This window comes from Spermophilus citellus (genome assembly GCF_964194105.1).
Source record: "Spermophilus citellus genome assembly, chromosome: 18".
In the NCBI taxonomy this organism is placed as follows: domain Eukaryota; kingdom Metazoa; phylum Chordata; class Mammalia; order Rodentia; family Sciuridae; genus Spermophilus; species Spermophilus citellus.
The window spans coordinates 67,925,564-67,946,222 of record NC_138200.1 but is presented as its reverse complement, the minus strand read 5'-3'; the positions used below and the strand labels follow the sequence as shown (position 1 = coordinate 67,946,222).

The 20,659-nt window shown below is 54.8% G+C and overlaps 1 protein-coding gene across 10 annotated transcripts in view; it reads right to left on the bottom strand.

Moving 5' to 3' along the window:
- Positions 1–253: 253 nt before the first annotated feature.
- BANP (BTG3 associated nuclear protein) overlaps positions 254–20,659 on the bottom strand; it is an 85,506-nt gene continuing 65,100 nt past the window's right edge. For 3 of the 10 annotated variants that reach the window (XM_081275630.1, XM_081275632.1, XM_081275633.1), the window contains 4 exons: positions 19,799–19,870; positions 17,633–17,671; positions 3,654–3,797; positions 254–838 (listed from right to left, as the gene is read on the bottom strand). In XM_081275630.1, the coding sequence (XP_081131756.1) occupies positions 767–838; positions 3,654–3,797; positions 17,633–17,671; positions 19,799–19,870 (327 nt within the window). In that variant the 3' untranslated portion in view covers positions 254–766. The remainder of the gene's footprint in view (positions 839–3,653; positions 3,798–17,632; positions 17,672–19,798; positions 19,871–20,659) is intronic. The other 7 variants (XM_081275637.1, XM_081275635.1, XM_081275639.1 and 4 more) reach the window with 3 other exon arrangements.

The following is a 20,659-nucleotide window of genomic DNA, read 5'->3' as shown; positions in this document are numbered from 1 at the left end:
AGCTGGTGCCTTCCAGAAAGAACAAGATGTCTGGGCTGAGGCGGAATTCAGTTTGCTTCTGAGGCTCCCCCAATAACTGAAGTAGGCTCCCAACTGTTCCCAGGAATGCCCCAAATGCCTGCCACCACTGTGGGAGCCTGGGCAGTGACTGCCAGAGTAGTGTAGGCCTGGGGACAGCATCTGGCGAGGACCCCACCCCAGAAATGGGCACTCTCAGGTGAACCATCTCTTAAGGTGAAATAGCATTGAAGCTGCCTTGGTCATAAATACAATTTATTTCATTAAAAATGCATAATTACAGTGTGTGGGAGAGCATCCCCCTAGAAAAGTAGGTAAGCAATCTTTCCATCAAAACCGCTAGCCGTCTCTTGCAAACATGTCTCCATGGCGCTGAAAAGAGCACACAGCAAAAGCCTTCTGTTACGCCACTGTTTTTCTTTTTTTTTTTTTTCCAATTTTCTTTTTTGTTATAAACACCATAGCAAATTAAAAAAAGCTGTTTAAACAAAACATCGTCATTCTTGACTTTCCAAGTGTGCTCAACGTGTTCGGTGCTGTGCTCCCCTTCCCGACCCAGCAGCATGACTCAAACCAGGGCCCTCTTGGCAGGGACAGCCAGGGCACCCTGTGCAGGAGGAGGCTTTTGGATGCGCCGCAGAGAATCCGCACAGTCACTTCCAGGTCAGAGTGAGAACAGGGCATGTGGAGACCAAGGCTGTCGGCTGAGCCAGGCCAGTGCAGTCCTGCTGTGATGGTCCCTCCTGCCTCACTGTATCTGGATTGCTCCATGTTCAAGCTGCATTTCAGGCTGCAGGGTGGGCTGCAGGGTCTCGGCCGTCTGCAAGAAGAACAAAGGAGGACTTTCCTAGAAAAATGTCCACCAGCACAGGTTCCAGCAGCTCCCTTGTCAAAAAGCAGCTGAGGACCTTCACGCACAGCGTGGACCACACTCAGGCAGAGCTCCAAAGAGCTCCAGCATCGCCATCATCCCCACTTGAGTGAAACACCCAGGACACATCAGCACTTGGCAGCAACAGTGACAGACCTGGCCCATCCCACCTCTCCTGCACACGCCCTCGGGACACGGTGGCTACAGCCAATTCCCCATCCGCTTGTCCTGGGTGTACTGGGGAATAAATAGGATTAATTAATGTGCATACTTAGCCGGACACATTTACCTAGAGCCTCGGGTACAACAAACTGCTCTCCAACGTTTCAGAAAAGCACTTCAGACAAAGCTACATCAAGGACCTGTGCACATGTCACAGCTTTGTCTGAAGATAAGGAAGATTCACCCTATCAGTGACTTAAGTCTTCCCTATCAGTGCCCAGAGCACACTCTAGTGGAGTAAACCACCAGGCTTCTGTGTGCACCCAAAGGTGCAGCTGAAGGAGACAGGACAAGCCAAAGCACCACCAGAAGGCCAAAGTCCCCAGGGGAGCTGGCACGAGAACTCCTACCACAGTCTAAGGCTGCACTTTCCAAAGACTTGTGACACTCAACATGCTGTTCCCTTAAAAGAGAGAGGGACTTCTACTTTAGGAGGAAGGACCCAGCACAGCTATCACCCATTCTGTCAGCAGAAGCCCTACGTGGCTGGGCAGGAATCATGAAAGGGACAAGCCTGCATCAGAGGCCAGGCGATGCCATCACAAGCTATGGCCCACAAGTTTCTGCAGAACTTTAGGGTGCCGATGAGGCAGGGGACTGAAAATCTTTCCATTGGGAAGCCACCTGCCCCAAAGCCCACAGGCAGAGACACTGCGGGCAGAGGTAGCTGAGCTACCCAAGGAAGCACTGAAAGAATGTGGAGGGACTGTAGCAGCTGCAGGATACCAAGGGAACCCAGCACACCGGAACTGAGGGGCCTCCCCACCAGGTGGGCCACAGAGAGCTGCTATGGGTTCTCCTCCCGACACTCCCTCCCAGGGGGGTGCTTTGTCACACCTTACATTCCTTCTCGGTTTATCTCCAGTGGGCTCAGCCATGGGGTAAAAGCTGACCACCCTGCCCAGCGTCTGGCTGTGCTCCCATGGCACAGCTACGAGGCCTAGTGGCAAGAAGCCGCTTCACTGGAACCCATGTTCTCAGACTCAGCCCACTGCAGTCTTGCTGTGAACTGGGAGACTCACGAGACCGAGTGCTGAGGTCACTAGGGTACTGCCAAGACCCTCAGGCTCCAGAGCCTGAACACCAGGCTGACCTTGGGCCACGTGCTTGGATCTGCTGAGCCCTACTTCTTCAGCAACTGCCTCAGAGGAGGATCTGCTCTCCCCAGGGCTCAGGGCAAACATCCAGCATAGGCCCTAAGAAGTCTGGGGCTTTAGCTGTAGACACCCAAGGTTGGTCACAGTGAGACACAAGTGGATCATTATTAGCTCTGGAACAGAGAGAGAGGAGGGGAACAGACCCACCAACTGCGACCAGAATTTGCAGAAGGGCTGGGCAGGCTGGAGGCAGAGCTTAGACATGTTCCCAAAGTGAAGGATAAGAGGTTTGCCTGACTACCTGTGGTCAAATCAAATAAAGCCCCTCAAATGGGAACAGCTCAGCCTCAGTGAGGCCCGTGGTCTAAGCTCCAGCCCCAGCATCGGGGCTCCTGCGTGGTTTCAGATGCAGGCAATAGCACAGTAGCCTGTTTGCTCTGGCAGACTCCTGGCCCTCTTAGAACTAACTGGTGGTCATTCTCATAGCAGCAGGTATATACCCTAACCTCAGAGCTAGTTCCAACACACCCAGCCGGCTGCAGAAGGCGAGAGTGAAGCTAGGAGCTCAGGCTTCCCACTGGTGGTTCACACTGGTCCCTGAGACAGGTGCGGGCGGGAGGACAACCCAGCGCCTGCCCAGGCAGCACTGTGGCCCCTCCAATGTCCACAGCAGTGAGCCTTCACCAGCATTCCCAAAGGTGCCCATACTGGGTTGGGTGCTGCAGTTTCCAGCTTCCAGGAGAAGCCTGAGCATGGCCAGCCCAGGGCAGAGCCCAATTCTGCACAGCAGATGACCAGAGCCTGTACTGAGCAGGTCCCCAGCACCAGGGGAAGGGGGAGCCCCCGGAGCTCCACAGAGGATTGCAGCCCCTGGATGAAGGTGTGCTGAGGCAGGCGTGGTGCAGATATGGGGCCACCCCAGGCCTTCTGCGTTCCTATCACCAGCCAGAGGCAAGCTCTCTGTCCACCTGCCCCTGAGAAACAGGCTGGGACTGGCTGGGCTCATAAGCACTCACAGCCCATGGACCGCAGGAGGACTGACCTGGTGGTCTGCCCCACAGAGGTGTGACCCTTGACAGGAGGGGCAGTGGGCTCTCAGGAGAATGGGGACCTGGGCCTTGGGCCCCAGAAGTGAACTCTGAGGGGGAGAAAATAGGGCAGAACTTCATTTTTGCTTCTGAATTCAGATAAGCCTTTCCTCATCTCAAGTATCACTTTAAATCTGGATCTGGGCCAGGTCTAACCTCTCACCTCCAGGTTTCTAAGCACTTATAAAAACAGAATCCCTAAGGTGTCTTCGTCTGAGCTGTGAGCCTTTCAGTCGTAATCTACCTCCCTCCAGGAAAAAGTCAGACAGAAAGCCTCTAAGCCACGTGAGCTCTGTGGAAGCCGGCAGCCGGGCCATCCATAGGAGGGCATCCTTTCCAGAGGGACACCAGACTTACCTGTGCTGTGGCCGTGTGGTCACTCACTGGTGCCAGCTGGACGTACTGCACCTGGATATCACTACCCTGGAGAGGTGACCCGTCCACTCCGGCTGCGGCAGGGTCTGAGGAGGCCACGGCAATCAGCTGAGCACCCTGAAGCACCTGGAGGGACAAGTTGGATAGAGCCAGGCTCATCAGTACAGCACGACCATCAGAGCTGCAGACGACACCTTCTTCCAGACCAGGACAAGGGTGGCCCCAGGCCCACACAGTGTCCCATGCTAGCGCATGGTCCATGTTTGATCAGCATTTGGCCAGGTGGGCAGAGCAGCATTGAGCGTGCCCAGGTGCAGCCAAGCCCACCTGACCTGCTCATGCCCGCCTCCCGCAGACGGCCCCCTAGGCAGGACTTTAAAGTCTCACGTAAAGAGTAAGCTAAGGCTTCCAGTCAGCCAGCCAAGGGACCTGCTGAGGGTGTTCCTGGGAATGTCGGCACTGATCAGGAGCCCACGTCACGCAGGACCTGATAGGCAAGTGCAGGCAGCACAGCAGAAAGAAGTGTGAGCTTAAAACTCAGATCCTCGAGATCATGTGCAGCAAAGCATATGCCAGCAAGAGCTCTGGCTGCAAAGGACAAAAGCAGAGAGGAACCTCTGGGGAAGGTAGTTGAGACCAGAGGCCCAGGGGTAGCCGGCAACAGCACAGTCCCCTCTGCCCCCATCGGTTGCTTCCCTCTGCCCTCCTGACCCTGCACAACCAAAGTGCATACCTGGGATGTGCCCAGGAGGCAACAGGGTGATCTCATCCCACCAGCACCCCGCACTGGGGTCCACTTTCTGAGGGGACCAGCTGGTGCTCAGGCAGCTGGGCAGACAGCCCCAGTCAGGATGGCCCAGAGCAGGCAGGATTGGCTTCTGTCTCCAATGGCACTGGACATGCACAAGCCCAAGTGGCCAGGAGCCATGGAGTCTTTACACAGGTCCCACCCTGAGAGAGCCAAGATTCACCCTCAACTCCTACACACAATCTCAGCTTGCGCACCTGTGCAGGAGACCCCTCACACAGAGCCTGTCCCCCGGAGGCAGCAGACTAACACAGCCCAAGAACCCAGGAGCAGCTGCACCTTCAGGCACACCCCAGTGTGCTCCTGAACCATGCTGCTGGAGGGCAGGCCCACACCAGCACACGCCTGCTCCTCAGTCCAGGCCAGGGCTGGCAGAGCAGGGCCACACACCAGGCCCACCACTTGATTCTGCACCATAGTGGTCTGGCTTCACGTGGTTCTGAAAAGCCTTTATAAATGGAGTGATGGGAAAAGAATCAGAAGAATGCCCTGTGACATGCCTGCTATAGTTTGTTGTGGCTTGTCTCCTCCAAAACGCCCCTGCAACCTGCTGCCCTTTCAGGAAGTTGCCCACCATTCTGCTTCTGGCCCAGTGCTATTCATAGAGGGAGGCCCAGGAGACAAACCAGCCTCATGCCCAGCCCCCATGACCACTGTTCCAAACCCAGCCCCTCACTGCTATCTGAGGCTCCAGCAAATGAGGGGGTGTGGGCTTCTCCTCAGCCTCATGTCCTGCCAGCCATTCCACTGGCCACAGCCATTACTGAAAAGCAAAGGCTTGGGGACAAGTGGCACAGGGCTGCAGGACCAGAGGGACAGTCTGGCAACACTCTGCCTCCCTCTCTCTCCATGAGCTGTGTGTCCAGCTCTAACTACACAGGAAAATGGCTCACCTACATGACTAGAACTCAAGCAAAAGCACTCAACAAAAATGTGCCTGGTACCTCCACCCAGAATGCACCTGCTGCCACAGTGTGCCCAATAGCAGCCTGGCACTGCCCGCCATCTGTCCCCCAAAGGAGCAGTAGGCAGAGCCACAGTGCACACTCGGTGGGTAACAAACAGGCAAGCGCCTTAGATAGGGCTCGGCCCCTCCTGGGAGGAAAGAGAGCAAACACAGCAACCCAGTGTTTTCACAAAATCCATCAACAAAAACATCTAGGTCCCTTCTTCCGGTTTGTATTACTGGATAGAGTTTTACTATTTCTGCCTCAGAGCTATGCTTTTCCAGGCAATGTGGTTCTGCTGTACCTAAGCAGCTCAGTTTAAAATAAAACAGGATTTCAGGAAAAAGCAGAGCTCTTATTTTGGGGGCGGGGCTTTGGTGTCAGGGAGACTAGCCCTAGTTGCTGGGACTCTCCTGCTCCTGCTGGTGTGGTGGCGCCCCTCTACAGGGTGCCTGGGCCCAGGGCCACAGAGGCTGCTCCATCTGCAGACACACAGCTGAGGATTGAGGGATGAAACAGTGCCGGAATGGCTGCCCATTGTAACCACAACCTCGGAGGTTAGGGACATTCCCTAGATATTCATTTCCCATTAGTAGATGGATCGGACAGTTCTGCTTCACAATTTCGTCTTGAATTCTTAAAGTTCTCCGTTTTGGCTAAGATCCCTTTACATGAGGAGTGTTCCTAAGTTCTCTTCTCCCTGTCCCAGGCTCTCGGCAGTGGCTTAGCCGCCATGGCAGTGCTGCCGGGGAAGCCCTGCTGGGCAAGCCCTGCCAGGTGCTCCTGGCCGCATCCTCCAGGTCCCCGCTCACACTGGACCTTCTTCAGCAGTGGGCAGCAGGCCCACATCCCCTCCCAGCCCGTGTGCTCCAAGCTGAGTGGTTGGCCCAGGACGGAGGGACCCAAGTCCATCAGGGAGGCAGATGTACAGGCCCTGCCCAAGAGGGGGTGCTACACAAAGGGCAGGGCAAGGGGGCTCCACCAGGGACACTATTGTTTGGTGTCCTGTTGAGACCCCAGGATCACTGTTGGAGCATCTGGACCTGCATGGGGTGCTCTCAAGAACAGCAGCAGGTGGGGCGGGGGGAGGGGGAGGGGAGGGGACACTAGAGGGAGAGAAAGTGAGTCTTAAGGGCCTGACAGAGGGCGCTAGGAGCCAGAGATCGTACTGGAAATACAGCTAGAGGTCAGCGGGTCTGGGCTGCAGAGAGTCCAGAGCTCCAGTAGAGAAGCCATGGGGCCTGGGCAAGGCAAGGACAGCTGAAATCTCGCGGAGTCAGTAACCCCGTGCTGCCCATGACTGACTCTTCAACCCGCCCGACTGCTTGTCCTGTTCCATCTCCTTGTCCCCAGCAAATGCCCCCTCGTGGTTCAGAATCAGCAAGTTAGGCGCTGCCCCGCACAGTCCTTGCAGGCCTGCTTCCCGACTGCCAAGCAACCGACAACCTTCAGGACTGCAGCCCTGAGAGCAGGGCAGTCGGCCATCCAGCCGCAGAGGCAGCCGCAGGGGCAGCAGGGACAGTGTGCTCGGCCTGCATGCAATGGCCGGGTGTCAGTGGGCACAACCAGCCATCTGGCCTCCTGGGTCTCACTATCTGGCTGCCCTGTAGACACACCTAGTATTAGGAGGGGGCCCAGGGCAAAAAGGGTTCAGAAAGGTCTGCTTACTAATTAGTTGTCAACTATGCCCTCACACATGCTTCTGCACACCTGCTGACCCAGACCCTCCACCCCGCGGCTCTGCCACACTTCCACACCCCACCTCCAGCATCTCTGACCCCAGGCCTGCGCTCAGCCCCCAGACCGCTCTGGTAACTCCCCTAATGTGCTGCTGTGAGGCTGAGGTCTGCAGAGTGCTTGTTATTTACTTTGTCTCAGGCTCTGGGGACCAGGACCCTGTGACCCGGCACTTATTCATGCATGGCAAATGGAAAATCCTTGGAAGACACTGGCCAGATAAGAAAAACTTGCAAACCTGGGTCACCTTGTTTCTAATGGCAGTATCAAGTGTGGCCTATCCCCAGTGGCCAAGGCTGGGAAAGATTAACCTAGGCCCACTGAGTCATGGGTGATGTAGGGATGGGATTCTGGTCAGAGCTTGTGCCAGGGAAGCTCATGGCTCACAACCAGAAAGACCAGAATGGAACAGGCAGAGGCTAAGGAATGGGTGGTGACTTTTCAGAACCACACGAACAGAGCCTTTGGGTGGGTGGGTGGAGGAGGCAGAAGGAAGGGAGTGTGCCAAGACGCTCTAGCCAGCACCTTGCGGCCACCAACTCCACCTGGCTTGGTTAAGTCCAGCACAAACTTAGAAAAGTTCATACAACTTAAAATTCCAATCTAAAATATTAGGTATCAGAGCATAGTTAAGATTGTGCAATTATTTCACATTTTAAAACAGCCTTCAGTAAACATGTATGAGATCAAATTGTAACTACTTTTAATGAATGACTGGAATCAGGCAGTTTGTTTCTGGTCCTGACCAAGTCACTCAGAGATGGTCCTCAGGACATCCCACAACAAGCCCCATGAACATGGCCAAAAAGTGACTTCCACATGGTCCACACAGCCAGTTAAAACTGAAGAACTGTAAGGTCTGAAAACTCAAGACTCTAAATTTGCAGACTAGAGTGACTGGTAAATGAAAGAAAGGAAAATGTTCTCAACTGGGAATGGATTCCAGAAGTCACGACCTTCAGCATCTCCACTGTTTGGTTTTGGACAACACCCTCCACATGCACAGGACTGATGGCTCTCCTCTGCTGCACCACCAGGCCATGTAGGGAGAGGCCTGGGGAAGACTTATGGATGTTAAGAATGACCCCAAGTGGGAAGGAGAGGCCTAGTGACCATCTGCTGCGGTCACACACACACTCACGGTGGGCTGTGTCAGGAGTCCGAGTCCAGCAACCTGCCTGCTATTTGAGGGTACAACCAGACACGGAGCTGCAGTCACAGCCTCTCCCCAGCTCTCGTGCTCAATTTGTGAACTCCCATGTGTCCTGGAGCTGGCGAGAACTGGGGCATGCTGGGAGTGCCAGTCCATGCCTAACACACTCCCACCCCAGTGCCTGCAGCTTGCTGGAGCAGGGTGGGCCCAACCTAAGGAAGTGTCCTTCCCAGAAGAGGAAAACATGGACAGAAACCACAAGGCCCACAGCACCACCGAGACTGGGCTGTTGCGGCCACAAGCCAGGGAATACCAAGGAGGTGGGAAGGACCCTCACCCAGAGACTTCAGGGGAGCGGGGCCTGCACTGGCAGTGTTCTTCTTCTGCCCCCAGAATCATGGGAGGGTGCATTTCTTTTATGTTCGGCTCCCAGCAGAAACCCAGCAGTGGTCTTGGGGGTCAGAGCACAGAAACAGTCTCTCCACTTGAGAGCTCAGCTGCAGTGTAGACACCCTTGTCTACACTGGCTTCCAGTCTTCTACTTTGTGAGAACATCTCGGCTCCTGCTCTCTCCCACAGCTTCCCAGGAGAGCCTACAGGGCAGCTCTGAGCTCCTTCAAAGGAGCATCCAACAGTCTCCCCAAACCACTCCTTTTGACACTCTCCACAAACCCTCCCCAGCAGGGTGGGATGAGGTGGGCTCTGGGCCAGGGACCTCCAACACAACTGGGTCCCTGAGAAGAACATCTGGAGGTCAGTAGGAATCTGAAGCCCCCTCCATTGTTAGGGACTGCCAAAAAAGTGCTTCCACAATTCAGAAGGCACAAGTGATGGGGATTTAAAAGCCAAATTCCTATTTCAACAGGGAGAATGGACCCCTCTGGACTGCTCTGACCTCCTGCAGGGCTGCCCTCGAAGCCATTCAGCCTTTCCTCACACGCTTACTGTGCCACTGGACCCCAGCCAGCCCCAAAGCAAGTGACACTGCCTGGGCACCTCCTCTTTGGCCGAGGCCATGTCCTAGGTCATTCGGTATGCTGCAAGAGACACAGGGAGAGTGCCAACTGGTCTGAAAGACACCTGGGATATCGAGAGCCAAAATTCTTTCAGTCCCAAATCCCCTCCAAACCAGAGGCAGCAACCAGTGGTGTCAGCAGCGGTGAGGCCTCCTGGCTCAACGCTGGCATGAACAGGAGCACATGCAAAGGTCCCCACCTGTGACAGCTCCCATCTTCAGGCCTGGGTGGGGCTGGACTGCCAGGTTCTCCAGCGGCCATCAGGACTGAGTCACCCCAAAAGGTGAGTCATAAATATGGCTCTTGAGCAACACCTCACAGGGCTCCAGGATAGACAGGCAGAGGCCTCCAATCCCAAGCACCTTTTTGAGCATCTGCTGGGGTCTCAGCCGCCCAGTAGGCCCAACTATAGGAGGCATATGGTGGCCCCTCCATAGGTACCAAGAGAGGCCTGCTGGCTAACACCCCCTCGACTGCCACCCAGAGCTCCTGTGCTTAGCATGGTGGGGAGGGCTGAGCTTTAGGTGGTGAAATGTCCTGATGGCCAGCCGGCCCTGCAGGCCAGAGTCCAGCAGAGGGCCAGTCCTTGATGATGTACTGTAAGCTGAGCTTGACTTTGCAGAGGGCACACCTGATGTCACAGCAGAGCTGTTGTGTAGCATGTCGAGCCACAGGGTGGCAGGACACCACTGCCAAGCCCCTTGTCCCCTGAGCAGTAGCTGCTTCTTTCCACTCTGCAGCAAAAGCCAACACACCCAGTGCTGCCTGGAGGCCCGGGTTGCTGGACAGCTACGTGCCCAGCAATCACACCCTGAACTGCCTCGGTCTCTCCTGGAACAGGCGCCAGCAGGTAAACAGAGACTCCTTCTCAGTCTGGGGGTGGGAAGACTCCTTGAGAAAATGAAGCCCCAGCACTGCTAACAGCAAAAGGACTGGGCCTGGGAGACAGCCAAGGCACAGATACGGCCGGAAGTGCAGGAGGCCGGGGGGTGGCCAAGGAGGCAGACGACAGCCAGCAGGACCTCAGCCTACACAGCCGGAGGAGGGGCTCACACCCCCACGGCCACTGCCCCTCCAGGAAGATGTGGTGGACAAGACTTGACCCTTCCCGGCTCCTCAGGCCCAGTTTCCTCAGACTTTGAGTTCAAATGACAGAGGACCCTCTGGCATCCCTGGACTCCTGCGGTCACCAGCATTCCTCAGAGCACAGCACCGGTCCCAGTCCCTGGAGGTTAAGAGGCCACACCTCCAGACTCCAGAGTTTAGAAAGAGGAAAATGAAAGGCAGGAGAGGAGAGTGGCACTTTTAATATGTCTAGGCACCAGGGGAGAGTCAGCCTTAAAGGACTCCCCAGAACCCAGGTGGCACCTCCAGGCTCCCACCTTCACCGTGCCTCAGAGGCCCAGACCCTGCAGTGGGGAACCCTGGCCACGGCATGGGTGAGCACCAGGGTGGTGCTCCAATGTGCACTCCCTTTGAACGTGGGCTGGCTGGCCTTCGCAGCTAGCTGGCTCTCAGCAAGTCCTTCTGAGGACAGCAAGAGGCTACCTCAAGTCCAAGAGTTCAAATCGCTCGCAGATGGTTAGGGTCAGCTGTGAACACAATTCTTGAAGGGAGTCTTTCTCCAAGTGACACAACACCCAAGAATCCACACTGTGCTCCAGGAGCCCCGGGAGTATGGCTACAGGAAGGAGGACACCCCAGGCTTGCTGCTCCCATGCTCCAGGTGGGCGGCGCCACAGGAGAAGGAGTGGGCTGGGGGTCTTCGTCAGTGACCCCTCAGCCCTTGCTGCTCCCCACATATGGAGTTCCAGCGCAACAAACTCCATCAGGGACATATTTGAACTTGTTAAATGCTCTAAGTAAAAACTGCAATCATTCATGACACAAGGGAGACATGGGCTTTCTGGTACTGACAGCACTATAGGACGGGTCCCTGCACCACTGGCAGCCCGGGCACTATCCTCACAGGCCCTGCAGATGCCACTCTAAGCCCACAGCCACCTTGGGGCTGGGCCATTGCCCACCCTGACAGGCAGGAAACTCAGCCTCCAAAACCAGACTCACACTGCTTTGCTGTGCATCCACAGCCCCCACCAGCCCCCACTCCCAGTCCCTGAGGACCTCAACAGAAGGAAGGGAGGCAGAGACCACATTTCCCATAGCAGGATGCCCTCTACCTCCAACAGCAGGGCACGTAAGCCCTGAGCAGGGCTCCAGAGTTAGGCAGACTGGGGCCAGGTGGTCATCTCCGTTATGGACTACCCACATGGTCCCAGCAGAGGACCTAGCACTCAGTACCCTCTACCAAATAGGACACTGGGCACCTCATCTGCTAGAAAAAGGAACAGGGTCACAGGAGGAAATAACCCACAATCACCCTAGAAAAACCTGGAGACACCAAACACAGGACTGCCTGCCAAGGTGTCGTCACCACACAGGGAAGCCTGAGCCTTAGAGCCACACAAGAAGCAGGGCAGCGGGAGCTGGGACTGGCTGGAGGAGCAGCCTGCTCAGAGCTGTGGCCCCAGGCCAGGCCCTGGGGAAGCCAGAGGATAAACTCCTCCCCATAGCTGAGGCCAGCAGGGCCAGTGGGTGAGGAAGAGCAGGTGTTGCAGTGGAGGAAGGGTCTCGCAGCGGGGGTGCAACCTGCACACAGAGAAGATCCTGCCTAGAGCATGCCCTAGCCAGAGGCCATGTCAATCAAAAGTCAATAGCTGAGTGTCTCGGGAACAAATATACAGTATCCTAATTGTCAGGAGAGACCCCATGACTCCATCATTCACCCTAAACCTGGCCAAAAGGACCAGTGCAGGAGACCCAGGATGGGAGGACCAGCCAGGACCTCCAGGCTACAGACCAACAGCACCAAGAAAGGCATGTGGCTATGTAGCCACGGCCCTGGCGCTGGTGCTGGCACAGGCATTACCTTGTTTGTTATTATTAGCTCCCATTTGCAGTGGGGAGCGGAGCCTCACAGGCTGACTGACTTGCCCAAGATGCACGGCCAGTAAAAACAGATGAAGACAGAGGGGGCCTGGACGCCCTTCTCCCAGCCAGCCCTCGCCTGGGACAGACCCGTCAGTAAAAGTGAGATGAGAGCTACTCATCAAGCGGCACCAAGAAGCCTGGAGCCTCACCTGAGGTCAGGAATGACCTCCCTTCGAAGCACCAGGAAACTGTCCACACCAACTCCTTCCTCACCAGCTTCTGTTCTGAGGGGAAGTAGTTCCAGGAGAGTCTCAGTTTCTGGGCAGCTCATCTGCCCCTCAGCCCAACACCTACTGAGTGCTGACCACTTCCCCACATTGTGCTCATGGCGCCCCAAAAGGAGACTCTGAAAGGACTCGCCCTTTTTCCTTTTTTGCTCTTTTCCCCTATTAAGACCAATTTTTAAGGAGCCATGCCTCCTGCCACTCACTGCCTGGTGTCTATGCAGATGGCTAAAGGCCAAGGCTGGCATCACCTCCTCAACTTCCTGGATTTGCTGATTCACTGCCCTGGTCCCAGTTTTCCTCGCCTTGGCCACTGTTCCGGGACCACTGTGACTCTAAAGGTTGCCAGGACTTTCTGGCTTCATGCAGCGCACTCACATCACCGTTCCACTCTTTCCTTTTGGTACTGTCCACCAGTTGATGGGTGACACGAGACAGCAGCACTGATTCCACAACTGGCGGTGCCCAGTGGAGGCTTTGAGGTGCCAGCATAGTGGCAGGGGAGGACAGGTGGGGTGTGGCTACATCCAGCGGGCCTGTCCTTGAGGCAGACTGGTGTGGAAGTCCACAGAAGGCACGGCACGGTCCTCGCTGCCCTCCACAGCTCCCCGAGTCAAAGAGCTGGGAACAGGAGACTGCAGCCACCTCGACACATAGGAGCACCACTGTAGGTAGCCAAGCAGCCCCCGCAGGGCCACATCACTGCACCTAGGCCAAGGACTCCCCACTGCCCAGAGGGACCAGACAGCCACCTGCAGTGCACCCTCAAAGCCAGCAGGTGGACAGAGGAGATGAGGCCACACTCGAAGCACAGCTTCCTCCTCAGCCCTGCCTCACTCACCCCTTAGGGTGAGAGCAGTCCTCATCAGCCCCCGCCAGGCACAGAGCCCATGGCTCTCAAAGGCCACATTTGGGAGCAGCTCCTTCCATGCCCTCTGCCTGCTCATTTTCCAGTCTGGCCGCAAGGCCATGGGATCCTGAACTCCTCAGGCCTGACTGCTGACCAGAGAGCTCGGGGAGGCTCAGTGCAGATGACCGACCTCCTGGCCTGGCATCTGTTCCTCTGGCCCAAAAGGCAGGTGCTCAGTACAGGGTGGCAACCTCCTCTCAGTGCGACCCCAGGTCAAGCGCATGGAGAAGAACCTTCCACCTCGACACAAGTTGGACCAGTCAGAGCTCCCGGATTGCCGAGGGAGACCTGGGCCTGAGCAGGACAGCATCAAGTGTCCTCACAGGTGCCCTCCACTGTCGTCTCCTTGACCCAGGAGACGAGGCACCTGGAGAAAAACACTGCCAGCCTCGGCTCCTCGACAGCCGTCTAGAAGGGTCCCTGGGCTAACGGATCTTCACCTCCTTCATCAGCAGCTCCACCTGAGCTTACCAAGCACCTACACTCCGTAGGAGTGGGCCTGGCTGAGCCACCCCCAAGAAACCATCCGCACTGCCAAGTGAAGGCACGATGCCCACTGCCCAGGAAAAGAGGCACGCTGAAAAGATGCTAACAGAAAAGTTTTGGAAAGGCCCAGGAGTCACCAAACCATGTTCCAAACTTGATGCTACTAGAAAGAAGCACACAACTGCCCAGAGGTCATGATGGCTCAGCTCACTGAAGCTTGGGCTACTCTGTGAGCTTTCAGGTCATCGCTGGAAACTGAGAAGGGGCAAACACATTCCACATTTGGTTGTTTAAAGCTGGTCACACATTAACACATCAAATGTCGAACTGTGACAAGTAAATTATACTGCAATAAACTGTTTAATAAGAGGGGAAAAAAGAGGCCTGGGCAGAAGTTTATTCAGGGAAACAGAGACATACTCAAGGGAGAGTACAGGCCATCTCCAGAGCGAGGAGCAGCCTCCATCTGCCACATCTTAAAATGTCAAACATGGAAGTTTTCAAATGTCTTCACTTGACTGCATGCTAACTTATCTACCCTAAGGACTCAACGAGGAATCGTGGAGTATTGATATGTACTATTGTCCACTGCATTGGGTACTCTGAGGAACAAAATGGATCCAATGGTTTTAATACTCCAAGTCTTTCATTTAACCTTGCAAAGGTACACTGAAAACGAAGAAGTCGATCCAGACGACCCACTGCCTCCTTGGCTGTCTGGAGATATGTCTGCTGTGGGCCAGGACACTGCAGCAGCATGGAGCGTGGCAGCCCAGGGACCCATGGAACCTCCTCACAGAGCTACGCGAGGCCCTTCAGACACCACTGCTCCAGCTAACTGGACCTCGGCAGATCCCGTGAGGGACTGCTTCTTCCAGGCCCTCTCTTAGAAAACCACAAAGTTCTTCCCAGCCAGAGGCTGCATCCAGCTCTCACCAGGCTTCTACCTGCCTGAAAGACTCCTCTGCTGTGACTTCTGAGGCACAACACCAAGGAATTCACAGGGACAACAATGAGAGCTAAGCACACAACACACTCGTCTTCTGAATCATCAGTCAGCACTCGAGCTCCTTGCCACCAGAGAAAACAGAACCAGGAGAGCGGGCATCAGGGTCCTGGCATCTGTGCCACGTAGCATAGTCAGGGAAAGCCCTCAGCCTTCCCTTGTCCTGCCGCAGCCCACCCCCGAGAAGGCAAGGGACCCACAAGAACAGCTATCCAGGGCAGTCCCCAAAGTCCTGCTCGGCCCAGGCAGGAGGATAATTCTGAAACCAAACTGTAGTAGTGCCTCACCTGCAAACCACCAGCTCCTGCACTAAGGCCGTGCTCAAGCCGACAGATGCTAGGCAGTCCACGCTGCCTACACTAGGCCTGCCTTCCTCTAAGGGGCTCTGAGCCCACGCTGGGCAGGAGGTAGATCCTGAAACATGCCATGTCCACACTGCAGGCAGCCCCACATCTCCACCTTACCAGTCTAAGATTCAGGAGTGAACATTCTGCTCCCTCCCCTAAGGAAAATGTGGCTTCCACAAGGATCGCAGGGACATGCCACTCCACTCCAAACGGGAACTCTCACCACTGTGCAGTGAAGCCCCTTGCCTTGGACAGGGCAGCCAGCTGGGCCTTCCAATGATCCCAGCTCAGGCTGGAGCAAAACTACCCTTGAGCCTAATAAACCCAGAGTCATGACAGACACCCACCTAGTTCCTTCCAAGAGCCCTTTTCCACAAGCTGGGCTTTCTAGGGGCCACAATGCCAAACGGGGAGGACACTGCTCCCCTACCCTTCAGTCTCTGGTCACCTTTTGCCCACTCCCTAACACCATGGCATCTTTGGGCCAGGAAGCACCAGTAAGTAAGCAATTGGGGTATGTTAGGGCCTACAGATACCAAGAGGCTCCTTGAACAAAGTCCCTCTAGCTGCTAGATGAGGCTGCTCTGATACCCCAGGGCTGTTCCACAGGCTTCCCACACAGACTGGCTACGCCTGGGACCCTCCAGCATCAGGGCTCCTTTTCTCCCTGGAGCCCTTGCAAGAAAAGGGTTTCAGAACAAAACTGCCCTGAGCTCTGTGGATATGGTACGAGTCACACAATGAGGTTGCACCACCAACCCCAAGGGCAACGAGGCCACCCAAGACCAGAGACAGGTGACACCTGATTCAAGAGTGCTCAGGGAAAGTCACTCGGTGCTGAGTGACACAGATAATCCTATGTTTTGGATCTCAACTTAAAGCCCTGAGAAGGTGCTAAGAAAGAACTAACTAGTATGTTTATAATCATTTTTCTTTAGCTTCGTTACAATTTTAAAAATGTTTCTAATAAAATTAAAGAATTATCTTTTAACAATATGAGGGGAAATATATTAAAAAGTACAGTATAAATTCCTCATAGCTGTAAACCTTTCAAAAATTATTTAATTATAACCGTTTCAATCTACAAGCTCTTGAGAAAGACACACTAACAGTCATCTATTTCAGTATTTCTCAAACCAAGGGTTGCAAAATCAGTGCAATATGCTGTAAGATGTCTTGAGAGACAGCAGAAAAGAAGAACAGAGAAACCCTTCTGCTAAAGTGCTCTAAAGTCCAGGTGTGTGTCAACAAGGTATAATGCCACCAGTGTATAGATATGAGCTGAGCCGCTAAAACATCAAAAACTAAGAGAAAAACCATGAGTAGGAGGCCGAGCCTCTGCCACCCTGACCATGAGCAAAAAGCAAGACCACAGAGACAATAGCCAGCTTCCACCAGGCCCTGTGTGGCCCTGTCACCAAGACGCAGAAGGACCGTAGAAGAATGGGTTCTCTTTGGTTCTGTTCCTTTGGCTCTGGCTCTTACTCAAAGCAGCAAGTTTAGATTTATATAATACAACCACTGCAGCACTCAGCCACTGGAACCTTGATCCAAACAGATTATCTAGGGCAAGCCACCTCCTCTCAGTGCACCCCAAGGGGTCGAGAAAGAGTTGGAGGGCTGTGTCTGCCCTGTGTCCAGTTCTCGACTCTCCAGTGCACAGTGCCACGCAGAGAAGAAATACAAACAGACCTCTCGTAGGACATGGCTCGTGCCCCCAGGACAGGAGCGAGCTGTGTGCAGCCTCTCCACCCTTACCCAGCTCGGGCGCCACAGAACAGAAGGGCCATCCAGGTCCTGTCTCTGCCAGGAGCTGTCTTCAAAAGGCTGTGAAGACAACCCTGTGCCCAGTCTCACCCTCTCCTGGCCAGCAAGGGCCTCCCTGGGGCCTCCATTACAGGCTCTTCAGCAGCTACAGAATTCCTACCAGGAGTGTTCGCTGGAGGGCTGTTCTTTTCCTCTCCAACTAGAGAAAGTAAGTGGTTGGAGTGTGACAGCAAGAGCAAGCCCACCTTGTCCTGACCCACAGCTATCTGCACAAGCCCCACCAGCAGCTCATACACACACAACCAGAAAATAATGACAAATTCAGGGGAGCTCCCCTATGAGGCAAAACCATGGCATAATCCCACAAAGCCAGGACAGTAGTGCCAGAGCACTGCCCTGCCTGTCTTCCAGGCACCTGCACGGCCACCAAGAGGGAAGCCAGCCCTTCCCTCCCAGCTCCCTCCTGCAGGTGCCATCACACCCAGGCAATGCTGGAGAGAAGGCAGGGGAGCCGAGCCCCAGCCAGGGGACGGTGGGCAGATGTGAAGTGAAGACAGGAGAGAACCTACCTGCCCGTCCTGGCCGACATGGTGGATCTGTAGATTGCCCTGCAAGCAAAGGGAAAAGGAGACACTCAAGGACAGAAAAACAACACGATGACCCACGCAGACAGGTACAACCTCCCATACCATCTGGAAACACCTAGGAATCCCTAATTCTACAAAATCCAACCCCATGTAGCAATGAAAACTAATATATATATATATATATTTTAAGCTTAGTCTCTAGGTACTTATTTTTTGGTAAAACAAAACGTGCACCCATTCCCTCTACCCTGACCCCAAATAAGAATCTTTTTTTCTTTTTAAACCTTTATTTGAAACACTTGAAATACTTGAGCAATGCAAATGGTACCGATACAGCACCAGCATGGCAGGCCCGAGCACCACATGGCACTCAGACCACACTTCCACTCCTCTCCAAATGAGCTGGGCCGGGCTGGTAGACTCTGCTCCATGTCACTTCGCAGACAAAGTAATTGCTTCATGTTAAACAAACAACATGAAGGTAAGGATTTCTTGTGATAAGAAGACTGTCTCCATATCCTAACTTACCACAAAGTCACCATTAATGCTACAAGCAAACTGTTGTAATTTATTGTATTTGATTCTTAATGGATGGAAATAAAAATAATTCACAGATTGATTTGAAAGCTGAAGAAAGAATCAAAATCGAAAGTAAAAACTGAAATTCAAGAATGAGCACACAGGCTATTTTAGCATAAAACAATAAAAAAATTTGTATTCATTTTTTCCTTTTACTACAGTATCTATTTTCTCTCCTTCGAGTGACTACAAGCACCTGCCTCTCTTACAAGCAAAGTAAAAATTCTGATTGGATGCCTGGGCCATCTAGGAAACTGGAGAGTCAGGACTGACATGCTAATGGCTGTCTGTCCGCCCCTCCATGTTTATGCCTTTAATGACAACCCATTCCCCCAAGTGCAGCACAGCACTCACTTGGCCAACCTGCCCATGCTCTGCTCCCATCCCTCAGAGGCCTGCTCCCTGTGGGACACCAGCTTCGCAGTCACTGGCCCCAGCACCTCGCCCTTGCCAGCCAGGCCTAGCACTCTTCCACCCCTTCATCAGTCCTCCAAAAAGCCCCCTGGTGATGCTAAGGCACGATAGTGATAGTCGGCCACGGAACCCTCACCCCATGCTCCTTTCCTCCTCTCTGGACCCTTCCCTCTCCCGCTCCTCCTGCCCCCTCCCTCTCTTCCTGGCCCCCTTCATCTCTCCCCTACATCTGCTCCCTCTCCCTCTCTCCCCTGCACCTGCTCCCCCTCCCTCTCTCCCCTGTATCTGCTCCCCCTCCCTCTCCTCCTGCCCCCTCTCCTCCCTCTCTCTCTCCTCCTGCCCCCTCTCCTCCCTTTCCCTCTCCTCCTGCCCCCTCTCCTCCCTCTCCCTCTCCTCCCTCTCCCTCTCCCTCTCCTCCCTTTCCCTCTCCTCCCTCTCCCTCTCCTCCTGCCCCCTCTCCTCCCTCTCTCTCTCCTCCTGCCCCCTCTCCTCCCTTTCCCTCTCCTCCCTTTCCCTCTCCTCCTGCCCCCTCTCCTCCCTCTCCCTCTCCTCTTGCCCCCTCTCCTCCCTCTCCCTCTCCTCCTGCCCCCTCTCCTCCCTCTCTCTCTCCTCCTGTGCTCCTGGCTCCTTCTCCCTCCCCGCTGTGAGCATGCTTCCCTCCCAATGAGCCCACCGAGAGCTTCCAGATGTCATCCCTGAGCCCTTCTCCTGGAGTCTCCTGCTGCTGTCCTACAGGCAGGGCGCATTCAGCCCTCCTCATGGTGATGGACACAACTGTCTGGGGCCAGCCAGCTCTGGGAGGTACAGCCTCTAGCACTGAGTCCCCACAGCAGCCTGCACACAGCCAGAGCTCAGCCAGCTATCCGCATGCTTCGTCGGCAGGTGAGCCCACGGGTACCCTCACACCAGCTCTCACCTGGAACTAAACTTCTGAAAACCTCTGTTCCTCCCAACTAATCCACACCCACTTAATGACAGCAGCAAGGCTGTTGTAAGGACATGAGGAAAATGTCCCGTAACATCTGAAAAGCTGAAGAGCCATCAGCACCTCTGAGCCAAAGGACCTTCTCCTCAGAGGCCCCCAGAGGCTCTGAGCCTTCCAGCCCTCCTGGACCCTTATCTGGTCCACCTTTAGCACAGGGTCAATGAACTCACCTCACTGTCCTGCGTGATCTGCACCTGCTCCCCTTGAGGCACCTGGGCGATGTGGAGGTGGCCCTGTGGGATCCGCAAAGAGAAGACACCAAGAAGCATCAGAAGAAACACACACCAAAGGAAACGTGAAGCGTGTTCCGCCAAGTCTGACCTTGACTCAGGGAAGGCTAGGTGCCGGCCAGCGCCTTGCAGTGTGCACAAGCCTGGGCCCACAGGACACTCCTGAAACCCACCTTCGGGACACAGCGTCACAGACACCACAGTCACTCCAGGAGGAGCAATGCACCCCGGGAAAAGTGTGCTGAGTCTTTTAATGCCACTAGACAGGTACATTTTAAGAATGTGAGCAACATTAAAAAAGAAGGGAGACAAACTTAGAACAACAGCTTCCTTTACGATGGTTTCAGCTTGAGGGACAGAAAGCTGGTGGAAGTGCCAGGAAGGGTTCTGGCTTTCTTGCAGGAAGTGAGGCGGGCAGTGGAGGGCAGGGCTCAGGACAGCCCAGCAGGTGCAACTTTAAGTCAGAGCTGGCTTTTCTTTCCTTGAGCACTGCAGATTGAACCCCTGGGAACTCTACCACTGAGCTGCATCCCCAGCACTTTTTATTTTTTGAGACAGGGCCTCACTAAGTTGCCCAGGCTGGCCTGGAACTTGCCATCCTCCTGCCTCAGCCTCAAGAGTCACTGGGATCACAGGTGCAGCGCCACACCCACCACTCCTACCAAGTCTCTAAGAAGTCTCCCGACCCTTTGGGCTACTCCTAATGTCTGCCACAGGAGCCCATGGGGGGGTGTGTGTTTGTGTGGAGGGCCCTTGCCCCAGCCCTTTGGGATGACCACAAGCAGGACCCCAGCAGCCCCA